Here is a 12,237-nt window from a genome sequence, read left to right on the forward strand (position 1 = left end):
CTTCGTCACATTCAGGTACACCTATCAAACGTAGATTAGGTCTTTTCACATAGTCCCATATTTCTTGTTGACTTTGTTCATTCCTTTTTACCCTGTTTTCTCTAATCTTGCCTTCTCGTTTTATTTCATTCAGTTGATCTTCGACCTCTGATATCCTTTCTTCTGCTTGGTCAATTCGGCTGTTGAAACTTGTGCATGCTTCACGAAGTTCTCGTGTTGTGTTTTCAGCTCCATCAATTCGCTCATATTCCTCTCTAAGTTGTCCATTCTTGTTAGCATTTCGTCAAGTCTTTTTTCAAGGTTCTTAGTTTCTTTGCATTGGGTTAGAACATGTTCTTTTAGCTCACGGAAGTTTCTTATTATCCACTTTCTGAAAGCTGATTCTGTCATTTCATCACACTCATTCTCCATCCAGTCTTGTTCCCTTGCTGGTGAGGAGTTGTGATCCCTTGTAGGAGGAGAAGTGTTCTGGTTTTGGGTGTTTTCATCCTTTTTGCGCTGGTTTCTTCCCATCTTTGTGGATTTATCCACCTGTTGACTTTGTAGTTGTTGTCTTTCTGATTTTGGTAATTTTAAGTCTGCTGTGGCAGAACTCATAAACCCCCTGCTCTTCCCCCCAGGTGTTCTGTCCCAGGGAGTTACGGTTTTATGATGTTCCCCTGTGCGGTTGCTGTTTTCCCTGCCCACAAGGTGGCAGCCTAGTCACACTCAGTTTGCAGAGGCTCAGCTAAGCTGCTGTGGGCTCCACCCAGCTTCCGTGTGAACTTCTGGGTGTAGTTAGAACTGCTTCCCCGATGTTGGCCCGCCCCTGTAGTGACGGAGTCTCTGTAGTGGCGGATTGCCTTGTTAGATTGCCCTGGGAACAGCAGGGTGCCTATGGAGAACGCCCCTCCTCCACAGAGCTGGACCGTCCCGGTTTCAGTTGTGTTTCAGGTCTTCTTGCTGGGTAAGAGGGGACACCGTCTCATCTGATCTGCCTCCGGAGCCGCTGCGTTGGCTAAAGCCGCGGCTCTGAGATTCGTGGCGCTGGCCTGGCTCCCCGTTTCAGCTCCCCTTGCTGGCTTATAGGGGACTCAGACTCTCTCACTTTGTACAGTGAGCCGTTGCCTCAGGGTGCCGGCCCAGCGGCTGTGCCGTTCAAGCCAGCGGCACCAGCGGCGCTGGCGACCCGTGTGGCTTCTCTGCGTGTGAATCTCCTGGTCTGTGGGCAGTAAAAATCAGTCTGGAAATACGGCGTCTACTCACCCTCTGTGCTTTCTCTCGGAGCTGCATTCCCGAGTTCCTCCTAAGCGGCCATCTTGGATCTCTCCTATTGTTCTTTTTTTAATTAAGTTGAATTATTTTGTTTATCCATTCAGCTATAGGCAGATATTGGGTTGTTTTCAGTGTTTGGTTTTTATGACTAAATGCACTAGGGGCATTTTCATGCAAGTTATTTTTGTATAAATGTGTTCTTATTCCTTTTGAGGAAATACCTAGGAGTGGAATCGCTATATGCTATTGTATGTGTATGTTTAAGCTGACAAGAAATTGACAAACTATTTTCAAAAGTAGTTGATGACTTTACAGTTCAACCAGCAAGGCAAGTATGAGGGTTCCAGTTGTTTCATGTCCTCATCAGTGCTTGGTATTGTAGCTCTTTTAAATTTCAGCCCGTCTAATGGGTGTTATAGTGATAGCTTATGATGATTTTTATTCGCATTTCTCTACTGACTAGGCATCTTCTCATGTGCTTATTAGCCATTTGTGTATTTTTTGTGAAATGCCTGTTCAAATCCTCTGCTCATGATTTTTAATTAGGTTGTCTACGTTCTATAAAGAATTCATAAGGGCCGGGCGCGGTGGCTCACGCCTGTAATCCCAGCACTTTGGGAGGCCGAGGCGGGTGGATCACGAGGTCAAGAGATCGAGACCATCCTTGTCAACATCGTGAAACCCCATCTCTACTAAAGATACAAAAAATTAGCTGGGCATGGTGGTGCGTGCCTGTAATCCCAGCTACTCAGGAGGCTGAGGCAGGAGAATTGCCTGAACCCAGGAGGCGGAGGTTGCGGTGAGCCGAGATCGCGCCATTGCACTCCAGCCTGGGTAACAAGAGCGAAACTCCGTCTCAAAAAAAAAAAAAGATAATTCATTTGTCAGTTATATGTATGTTAAATGTGTGGCTTACCTTTCATTTTATAAATAGTTCTTTTAAAGAGCAGGTGTTTTAAATTTTGAAAGTTTATTTTGTCAGTTTTTAAATTCTTGTGATTTTCTTCCATGCTTTCTGTTATGCTGTCCATTCAAAGAACACTGCCTATCCCAAAGTTGTAAAAAAATTTCTGCCGTAGTGTTTTGGAAATGTTATAGTTTTAACTTTTAGATTTATATATTTGATCTAGTTTGAATTAAATATTTTTTGTATGCTGTTAGGTGAAAGAAAAGATTATTCCTTTTTTTTTCCTTATGTGAATAGCCAGGTGTTTCAGTACCAGTTGTTTCTTCATTTTGTCATCTCTTTGTTCATCTAATAACCAGTGCACTTTATTTCTAGTTTTATAGTATGGCTGGAAGGGTGTAAAGTTTTACAACTTTGTTTTCTTTCTTTTTTTTTTTTTTTTTCCTTTTCTGAGATGAAGTCTTGCTGTGTCGCCCAGGCTGGAGTGCAGTAGTGCCCTCGGCTCATTGCAACCTTCACCTCCTGGGTTCAAGCGATTCTCTTGCCTCAGCCTCCTGAGTAGCTGGGATTACGGGTGCCTGCCACAACACCCAGCTAATTTTTGTGTTCTTAGTAGAGACAGGGTTTCATTGTGTTGGCCAGGCTGGTATCGAACTCTTGACCTCATGATCCATCCGCCTCAGCCTCCCAAAGTGCTGGGATCACAGGTGTGAGCCACTGTGCCCAGCACAACTTTGTTTTCTAAAGCTGTTTTGCTATTATTATCTTCTGTTTTTTTTTTTTTCTTTCTTAGATACGGAATCACACTCTGTTGCCAGGCTGGAGTGCAGTGGTATGATCTCAGCTCACTGCAACCTCCTACTCCCTGGTTCAAGCGATTCTCCTGCCTCAGTCTCCTGAGTAGTTGGGATGACAGGCACATGCCACCATGCCCAGTTAATTTTTTTGTATTTTTAGTAGAAACGGGGTTTCATCATGTCGGTCAGGATGGTCTTGATCTCCTGACCTCGTGATCCGCCCACCTCCACCTCCCAAAGTGCTGGGATTATAGGTGTGAGCCACTGTGCCTGGCCTACCTTCTATTTTTATATATGTTTTAGAATCAGCTTTTCAGTATTTATAAAAATTGCTAAAATTTTTTTATTAAGATTGTGTTGTATATATAAAATCAATTTTTAAAATATTGAATCTTTAAATTTATAAACTGTATATTTTGTATATATAAATTGTATATTCATTTATTTAGCTTCTTAATTTATCTTAATGTTTGATTTTTTATAGATCTGTATACATTTTACAATATAGCTAAGTATTTCATATTTTTCATGCTATTGTAAATTTTTGGAGACAAAGCCTGGGTCTCTCACACGGGCTGGAGTTCAGTGGCACGATCTTGGCTTGCTTCAACCTCTGCCTCTTGTGCTCAAGTCATCCTCCCACCTCAGCCTCCCAACTAGCTGGGTCTACAGGTACATGCCGCCCGGCTAATTTTTGTATTTTTTTGGCTGCGGGATTTCACCATGTTGCCCAGGCTGGTTTCCAGCTCCTATGCTCAAGTGATCCTCCCGTCACAGCCTCCCTAAATGTGAGCCATTGCAGTTACCATTATGCCCAGGCTCGGTATTATTTTGTCTTAAATGTTTGGTGGAATTCACTGATATAACCATGTGGGCCTGAGATTTCTTTGTGGTAAAATTTTAGTTGAATTCAATTTCTTTAATAGAGAATATGTCTATTAACATTTTCCATTTCTATATTTTTAATCTTTTGGGACTTTAAAAAATTTTATTTATTTATTTATTTATTATACTTTTAAGTTCTGGGATACATGTGGAGAATGTGCAGGTTTGTTACATAGGTATACATGTGCCTTGGTGGTTTGTTGTATCCATCAACCTGTCATCTACATTAGGTATTTCTCCTAATGCTATCCCTCCCCTTCTCCTCCAGCCTCCAACAGGTCCTATTGTGTGATGTGCTCCTCCCTGTGCCCGTATGTTCTCATTGTCGAACTCCCACTTATGAATGAGAATGTTCAGTGTTTGGTTTTTTATTCCTGTGTTAGTTTGCTGAGAATGATGGTTTCCAGCTTCATCTATGTCCCTGCAAAAGATATGAATGAACTTATTCTTTTTTTATGGCCGCATATTATTTCATGATGTATATGTGCCACATTTTCTTTATCTAGTCTAACATTGATGGGCATTTGGGTTGGTTCCACATCTTTGCTATTGTGAATAGTTCTGCAATAAATACACGTGCACATGTCTTTATAGTAGAATGATTCATAATCCTTTAGGTATATATCCAGTAACGGGATTGCTGAGTCAAATGATATTTCTAGTTCTAGATCCTTGAGGAATCACCACAGTATCTTCCACGATGGCTGAACTAATTTACACTCCCACCAACAGTGTAAAGCATTCTTATTTCTCCACATCCTTTCTAGCATCTGTTGTCTCCTGACTTTTTAATGATCACCATTCTAACTGATGTCAAATGTATCTCACTCTGGTTTTGATTTGCATTTCTCTAATGACCAGTGATGATGAGCATTTTTTCATATGTTTGTTGGCTGCATAAATGTCTTCTTTTGAAAAGTGTTCATATCCTTTGCACACTTTTTGATGGGGTCGTTTTTTTCTTGTAAATTTGTTTAAGTTTCTTGTAGATTCTGGATAGTAGCCCTTTGTCAGATGGATAGATTGCAAAAATTTTCTCCCATTCTTTAGGTTGCCTGTTCACTCTGATGGTAGTTTCTTTGGCTGTGCAGAAGCTCTTTAGTTTAATTAGATTTCATTTGTCAATTTTGGCTTTTTCTTTGCAGTTGCTTTCGGTGCTTTAGTCACTATGAAGTCTTTACCCATACCTGTGTCCTGAATAGTATTGCCTAGGTTTTCTTCTAGGGTTTTTATGGTTTTAGGTCTTATGTTTAATCCATCTTGAGTTAATTTTTGTATAATGTGTAAGGGGTCCAGTTTCAGTCTTCTTCATATTGCTAGCCAATTTTCCCAACACCATTTATTAAATAGGGAATCCTTTCCCCATTGCTTGTTTTTGTCAGGTTTGTCAAAGATCAGATGGTTGTAGATGTATGATGTTATTTCTGAGGCCTCTGTTATGTTTCATCTATTTATCTGTTTTGCTACCAGTATCATGCTGTTTTGGTTACTGTAGCCTTATACTATAGTTTGAATTCAGGTAGCGTGATGCCTCAAGCTTTGTTCTTTTTGCTTGGGATTGTCTTGGCTATACAGGCTCTTTTTTGGTTTCAGATGATATTTAAAGTAGTTTTTTCTAATTCTGTGAAGAAAGTCAATGGTAGCTTGATGGGAATAGCATTGCATCTGTAAATTACTTTCGGCAGTATGGCCATTTTCATGATATTGATTCTTTCTATCCCAAGCATGGAATGTTTTTCCATTTGTTTGTGTCCTCTCTTACTTTCATGCAAAGGATGAATAGTAAAATTAGGTGCAGCCATGACATCTGGAAGGAAAGATTAAATATTGTTTCTATTCATTTACATTTAAAGGGCTAAAATGGTCACTTTGCCTTTTTACTGCGAGTGACTAAATTTCTTCTGAGGAGTTTTCTCAGCTTCTATATTGAGTTTCTTCGTTCTAGGGTTATACATCTTAGATTTCTTTAGCAATAATCAAGTACAATTGAATTCTTCTCAAAATGCTTATTTTTTTCTTTTTAGACTCAAATATTTTGTGGCCATGTTGTGTTGTTATATTATCTAGTTTATATAGTGCTTAGAACAGGAAAACAGAGAAGTTGATATAAAACATAAAAAGACTGCCTAAAATAAAGTTGAATAAAAGGTTAAGATCTGACTGTTTATGTTACTGATAAATAGCAATTTTTGTTAAGGTCTCTTATACCTCCACTCAAGCTTTAAATACAGGTACATGTACATACACAAATATGTGTACCACAAATAAGTAATATGTATTTGATCCCAAAGTAAATATTTCTTAATTCTACTTGACTTTGAATGATATATCATACACAGAATTTATTATTGGTTTTTAAATAAGAACATCCTCAAATTAAATTATAAAACATTAAAAAAATAGTTACAAGTTCATTATTATCTGTATGAAGCATTCTTTTTTGGTTTTCTTTTATCATTTGTTTAGGTCAGATGTCACCCTAATGTTCCACAAAGAGACAGAGATTGATAATCAGGAAAGAATAGCTCTTTAATGTGATTTATATCTATAGATTTTATGTCAGATATGAAAAGTTGCTGTTCAAATTGTAAAGAAGGATCCATTAAAGAACACTTTAAACCATTTTACCACTTAGCTTACCTTGAGCCCTTGTTTTTAGAATTATACCTTTTTGGGCATACTTCAATAGCTTACCAAATGTTTACAAAATATGATTTGATGTTAAATTATTATAATATTAATAAGAGATCAAAATGATAGGCTATTTAATAATGTATTTTGGGGTACTCTTAATAGTGTTTAATATGAAGGTATGTGGTATGTCATAGCATTTTAGAAACCAATGATTTTCCAAATCTCACCAGTAGATTTGAATTTCCTCTTAGGTAAAGTTAGACAAAGGCAGTTATGGACATAGTAGAGAATGCTGAAAGTTTACAGTTCTGTAAATGTCTTTCATTTTGTACTATTTGTTTTAATGTATGGTTGGGCTAGATATGAAATAACCTATAGAATGCTTCTCAGTTCTTCAGTGAATATATAAAAATATGGTATATCAGTTAACATTTTTGTTACAATAAAGTAATTTCCTAGTTATCTTCACTTAAACTACTGCTCTTTCATATATTTCTTAATCATTTTTTTTTATTTGCTCAAATTATGTTTTTGACAGACTGAACTCTTCTGTGGTTTGCTTGGGTTAATCTTTTTTAAAAATATAGCATATGAAATTTGCTTTTAATTTCTCATCAATTAATCTAGTTCTCAGTAGGATTTATTTTTTCCACATTATTGGTTAGACTAAATAAATAGTTTGCCTTTACCAGTGTACATCTCTCAGAATTTGTACTCAGGTGCTCTCAAGTACCCTCACAGAAGTTGCCCAGAATCTTCTGATTGACAGATTGACACAATCTTAGATCTAATATAATCTCCTAATTTTGCAGATGAGGAGATTTAGACCTAAAGAGGTAAATAAGTGAATTAATCAAGACTGACAGGATATAGTATCAAGGGTGATAATGTAATCTGGTTTTTGTTTTGCTTCCCAATCTTGTAGTCATTCATATAGTTTATGATTCTTCTGACTTTTTTCTATACTCATTCTTTATTTTGGAATTTCTTCATTCTGTTACTCTTTCTACCTGTATTTTGTACTTGGGTCAAACTCTCTTGCTTTGTCCCTCCCTGAAATTGATTCATGTTTTTCTGACTTGCCTTTGCTTTAAAGGTTTCCTTTATTTCCCCCCCAGAATAACTTCTAAAATTCCTTCCTCATTAAATTCAGCTTTTCATCTCCCTAGCATAGTGTTTTGTACAGACTAAGATATTTGATTCTTTATGCATGTACATATACACCATACCTTTTGGGTTGCTTTTGGTGTAAGGAACAGAAAGTCAATTTTTTGGAGTTTTCTACTGGTTTACAATGAGCAGGAGTTTATTGGCTTTTATAAAAGTCTTTAAAAAGTGTCATAGGAAGTTGAAGGTAGGCTAATCTTTAGAATTTGATTGATCTGGAAGTTCATTATTTCACCTGGAATAAGTCTATTTTTCTACAGTTTTCATAGGTCTGCTCTCATTTTGACTGTATCTTCAGGCCAGCTTCCCTCATGGTACAGAGAGCTTCCAACACTCCTAGAGTTATGTGCTGCTGCTTTTGTACCCTGAGAGGAAGGATGGAGCTAACTATCCAACAAAAACTTGAACTTTGCCCTAACTGTACCAGTTTCATCAAGTGCCTTTCCCTAATCCAGTTTGTCAGTATGTGTGTGATTAGTTTAGGACAGTCAGGACTCCTGTTTGTTGCTGGGGTGGTGGTGGGAGTAGTGTGTGGCAGCAATCTAACAAAACTGGTATAATGTAGGAAAGGCAGACATCCACATTGTATCGTCCATATGTAAACTAGTGATATTTGTTCCAATATCAGGTGTATGTTACTTATCTATCAGAGGGTGTGTGTGTGTTTCTGTATATATTTGTGAACTTACATTTTGAAGTTAAGGGGAGGACTCCAGTAGACACTGTGAATAGAACAAAGGACCACATTTACATCCATCTTTGTTTTACTTATTTTAAACAGAGCCTTAACTACAGCATCACAAACATGACACCACAAGTATCTGAATTCCAAAATAAAGAGAAATAAGCATTTTGGAAACTAGCAATTATAGTGTATCTGATTACTGACAAGTAATTCTAAGGTTTTTTTGTATATACATCTCATGGAAATTAAAATTTAATGTATATAAATCTCATGGGAATTAAAATTCCAATACAAATTGAATAAATCTGGGGTGAGACCTGAGACTCTGCCTTTTAAATAAGATCCCAGCCAATCCCAGTGCTCTTGGTACATTTTGCTAGGACTTAAAAGACAAAACTGTTTCATGTTCTAAAGGTGTTTAGAACTAGCTCAGTTTACTCTTGTGAGCTGCTGTTGTCTCTTTTCTGGCCTTCTGCAGTGTCCTCATTACTGTCTGCCCACTTCACTTTTCATGTCTTACTACAATCCATTCTCTAAATAGCAGCTGGATGATCATTTTAATATGTAAATTGATCACTTCACTTTGCCAAACTTACCACTGGGATCCCATTACCTTTGAATAAAATCTAAACTCCTTACCCTAATACAAATGATGTAGCCCTGGCCTGCATTTTTAAAATAATTTCTTACGATTATTCTCCTTATTCACTATATCTCAAGTCCTTTGCAACTTCACTTCATGCTGTTTGTCATACTGGGCCCCTGGTTTTTACAAGACTGTCTTCTCTTCCTGTTGTTCAGGTCTCTACTTGAATGTTTACCACTTCTGAGTATATCTCCTGACTGACTTCAGAGAAGTAAATTATTGTAGGATGTTGTACTGAGACAGCAGATCACTAAATCTCAGTCAGTTAGGGTAATGAGAAATATGAAAGTAGATTTAAACTTTTGGCTGTTTTGACTTAGGGTAAAGATTATTTCATAATGCATTTTAAAGTTTTTTTCATATTTTTTATAATTTTTTTTTTTCTATCCAAGTCACTGTGTGCCCAGTATTCTGCAGACAAACGAGAAGATGAGAAGATGTGTGATCATTTGATAAGAGCAGCAAAATATCGTGACCATGTGACAGCAACTCAACTAATCCAGAAAATTATCAACATTCTCACAGACAAGCATGGAGCCTGGGGAAATTCTGCACTGAGGTAAAAGGATACCTTTAGGATTTGGCCACTTATTTTCTGTAGATGGCCTAGGTTTAGATAAATGGCTTTGGGTATGATCAAAGCCAGATGAAGAAGAGAGTAATTTAATTTTGTATTTCATCATCTCTATGAGTTTAAAGTAAAAGGGAAGGAGAAAATCAGTATCAGTACAATTATGGATCTTTATAGATATTTCAGTTTCCTCAACTACTTCCAAAATAATATTTGCTTTATCTATTTATTCCCTTTGAAATGAATTAAGGGAAGCAGTTAAATTATCTTAAACTATCTTACTAGCTACACTTATAGCCAAATTTATACATGTATAATATTTTGTTTTAAAAAACTATGCCCTCTTTTATTGTTTTTTTGAAAATAACCATATTTTCAAAGTATAATTTTGAAAATATAAATTTTTTTTTCTTATGTTGCAAATTGCAGGAATGTGATGATAAACTTGGTTAAATGACTCCTTTAAAATTTTACTCAGTAAATCTACCTTCTTTCAAAATAGCCAAACAGGACATGCTGTTGTTGATTCTACTTTCTAGAAACAAAATAATTAAATTGCTTTTCAAGACTAAGGAACTTGGACAAATTATAAGATTTACCCTCCATGGAATATTTTATGCTACAGATTTCAGAAGCATGTCTTGACTCTTTTAAGTAATGTTAATGACAAAAAATTTTATTTGCCCATTAGAAAACATTATATTTTAATTTCTCATTTTTGTTTAACTTTTTCTAGAGACAACAAAAACAAAAATAGTAAATTACTTGTATATTATGTAGGAGTGTAGTTTGCTTCCATTTGAGTTTTAATCAACTTATGTGTCTATCAGACATCAAAATCCAGTTTTAGGAATTTTCAAGGATAAAGAAAAAATTTTAACTTTTAGAAAAGTAAACTTAAGTAATTATTCACTAATATAGAGTAAATATGTCATGTGATGTTTATTACAAAGAATATTTACATATAATGAATTATATCTGGGTACCTAATTTTTCATATTCAGAGGAAGAAAGGCAAGTCAGCGTCTTCAGGGCAAAAGGAAAGAAAACAGGAACCATGTTTGTTTGTTTGTTTTAATCTTATTTCAGTTGAACTGCAGGTGCAAGAGTGATCATGGAAATAACATGTATTCATGGGTCAGTGATCTCTGGTGCTTTATCTTGCAACATCTAAAAGCCCATGGTGGGGACAATGGTGGAGTGTTGTACCGAGGGTTTTAGAGCTTCATAGTGCCTTATTATTACAGATTTGATGTCATTTTGACATCAGACACTGAATAAATCAGGATATGACTCTGATGCATAGTGCTTCACATGTAGTGGGAACTCAGTATGTATTTGCTGAATCTTTTTAAAAAGTTACTTTTTTCACCTAAGAGGTTTTGCAGCTTTAAAATAAAAACCTTTAGATAACTTATGCCAACCGTTTCATGCGTCAGTTTGATGGGATCAAAATTCTTTCTGTTGATAGCTATACCTTTGTATAGCAAAGTATACATGTGGTATCAAAATGGAAAATGTGGTTTTCCTAAAGTGATTTTGGTGTAATAAAATATCTTGGAGAGCTAAATGGACCATGAAATGTATTTATCTGAAAATAATTAGTGTTTTAGTAATAGAGTTGTTCTAAGGCATCAACTTTGTTATTCATTAAGCCAGAAACAATTGAAATAAATTTTGAAATTTTAACATTTCTGGAAATCCACTGAACAAAATATTTTTTACTTTTTCCTCTCAAATGAAAATACCTATCAAATTATTAGCTTCCTAATGTGTACATTTTAAATTTAGAACAACAAGAAAGGGTGTACCATCACAAAGAAAATTGGTAGGATTAAATTAATACTCTCCTCTCTATAAATCGCATCTTACATTTTATTTAAAAACAATACGTAATAAAGCACATTGCCTGTATGTTGATATTTCTTTTTTATTATATTTAGTTCTACATCATATTCAACTGTTATTTAGAACACCTAGTTTCTTCCTAATGCATTTTATAAAATTGTCTTTAAATAATCCTTTCCAATATTAATTCCCAATAATGTGAATGTGTAGCTCTTAATGCTCCCTTTAAGGTCTGTATAAGAAAATGTAGCTGACAAAAATGTATGCTGTCTCACCGTTCTTTGACAGTGGTTAACTATTCTCTGATTTCCCTTGTATGAGACTTGCATAATAGCTTGTAAATTATGGACATGGTTGTAATAAATGGGAATAACACAGTGTACTTTGTTCTTCACTTAACATAATTCTAGAAAACATAAATGGCATTAGAGAGAAATCAGAGTCATACTGTAGCTGTAATGCATTTAACTATCCTGAGCCTGTTAAAAGAAATACGCACAATGAGCAAAATTCTAGTGAAGAGGATTAAATTAAGTGTAATTTCTTTGTGTTTTATCTAAAGAATTATAGTAGCATTTTGTCTTTTAATTCAATCATATTAGAATTTTTTAAAATTTCATTTGTGGCATTTTTTTTTTATTTTGACCCTCCTTTGGAATCCACATAATTTGCTTGTAGCCATGGTTATGTAGGCCTAATACTTTCCCATTAATGTCATTTATTTTGTTTCACTATTGATGGCTTTTCTAATGCCACACGATCAGTGGGCTGCAATGCTGGCAGCTGGCCTGGGATCAGCAGTGGTTTTAATAAATCACAATCAGACCCATGCCATTACATCAA

At 35.8% G+C, this 12,237-nt stretch overlaps 1 protein-coding gene across 3 annotated transcripts in view; it reads left to right on the forward strand.

Annotated features, from left to right (window-relative positions):
* The window catches only part of LRBA (LPS responsive beige-like anchor protein), a 742,045-nt gene that overhangs the window by 331,688 nt on the left and 398,120 nt on the right, over window positions 1-12,237 (forward strand). For all 3 annotated transcript variants that reach the window (XM_064383828.1, XM_064383829.1, XM_064383830.1), the window contains exon 37: window positions 9,368-9,534. In XM_064383828.1, coding sequence (XP_064239898.1) covers window positions 9,368-9,534 — 167 coding nt within the window. The remainder of the gene's footprint in view (window positions 1-9,367; window positions 9,535-12,237) is intronic.

This window comes from Aotus nancymaae, unplaced genomic scaffold (assembly GCF_030222135.1).
Source record: "Aotus nancymaae isolate 86718 unplaced genomic scaffold, 86718_ANA_hifiasm-v0.15.2.pri h1tg000033l, whole genome shotgun sequence".
NCBI lineage: Eukaryota > Metazoa > Chordata > Mammalia > Primates > Aotidae > Aotus > Aotus nancymaae.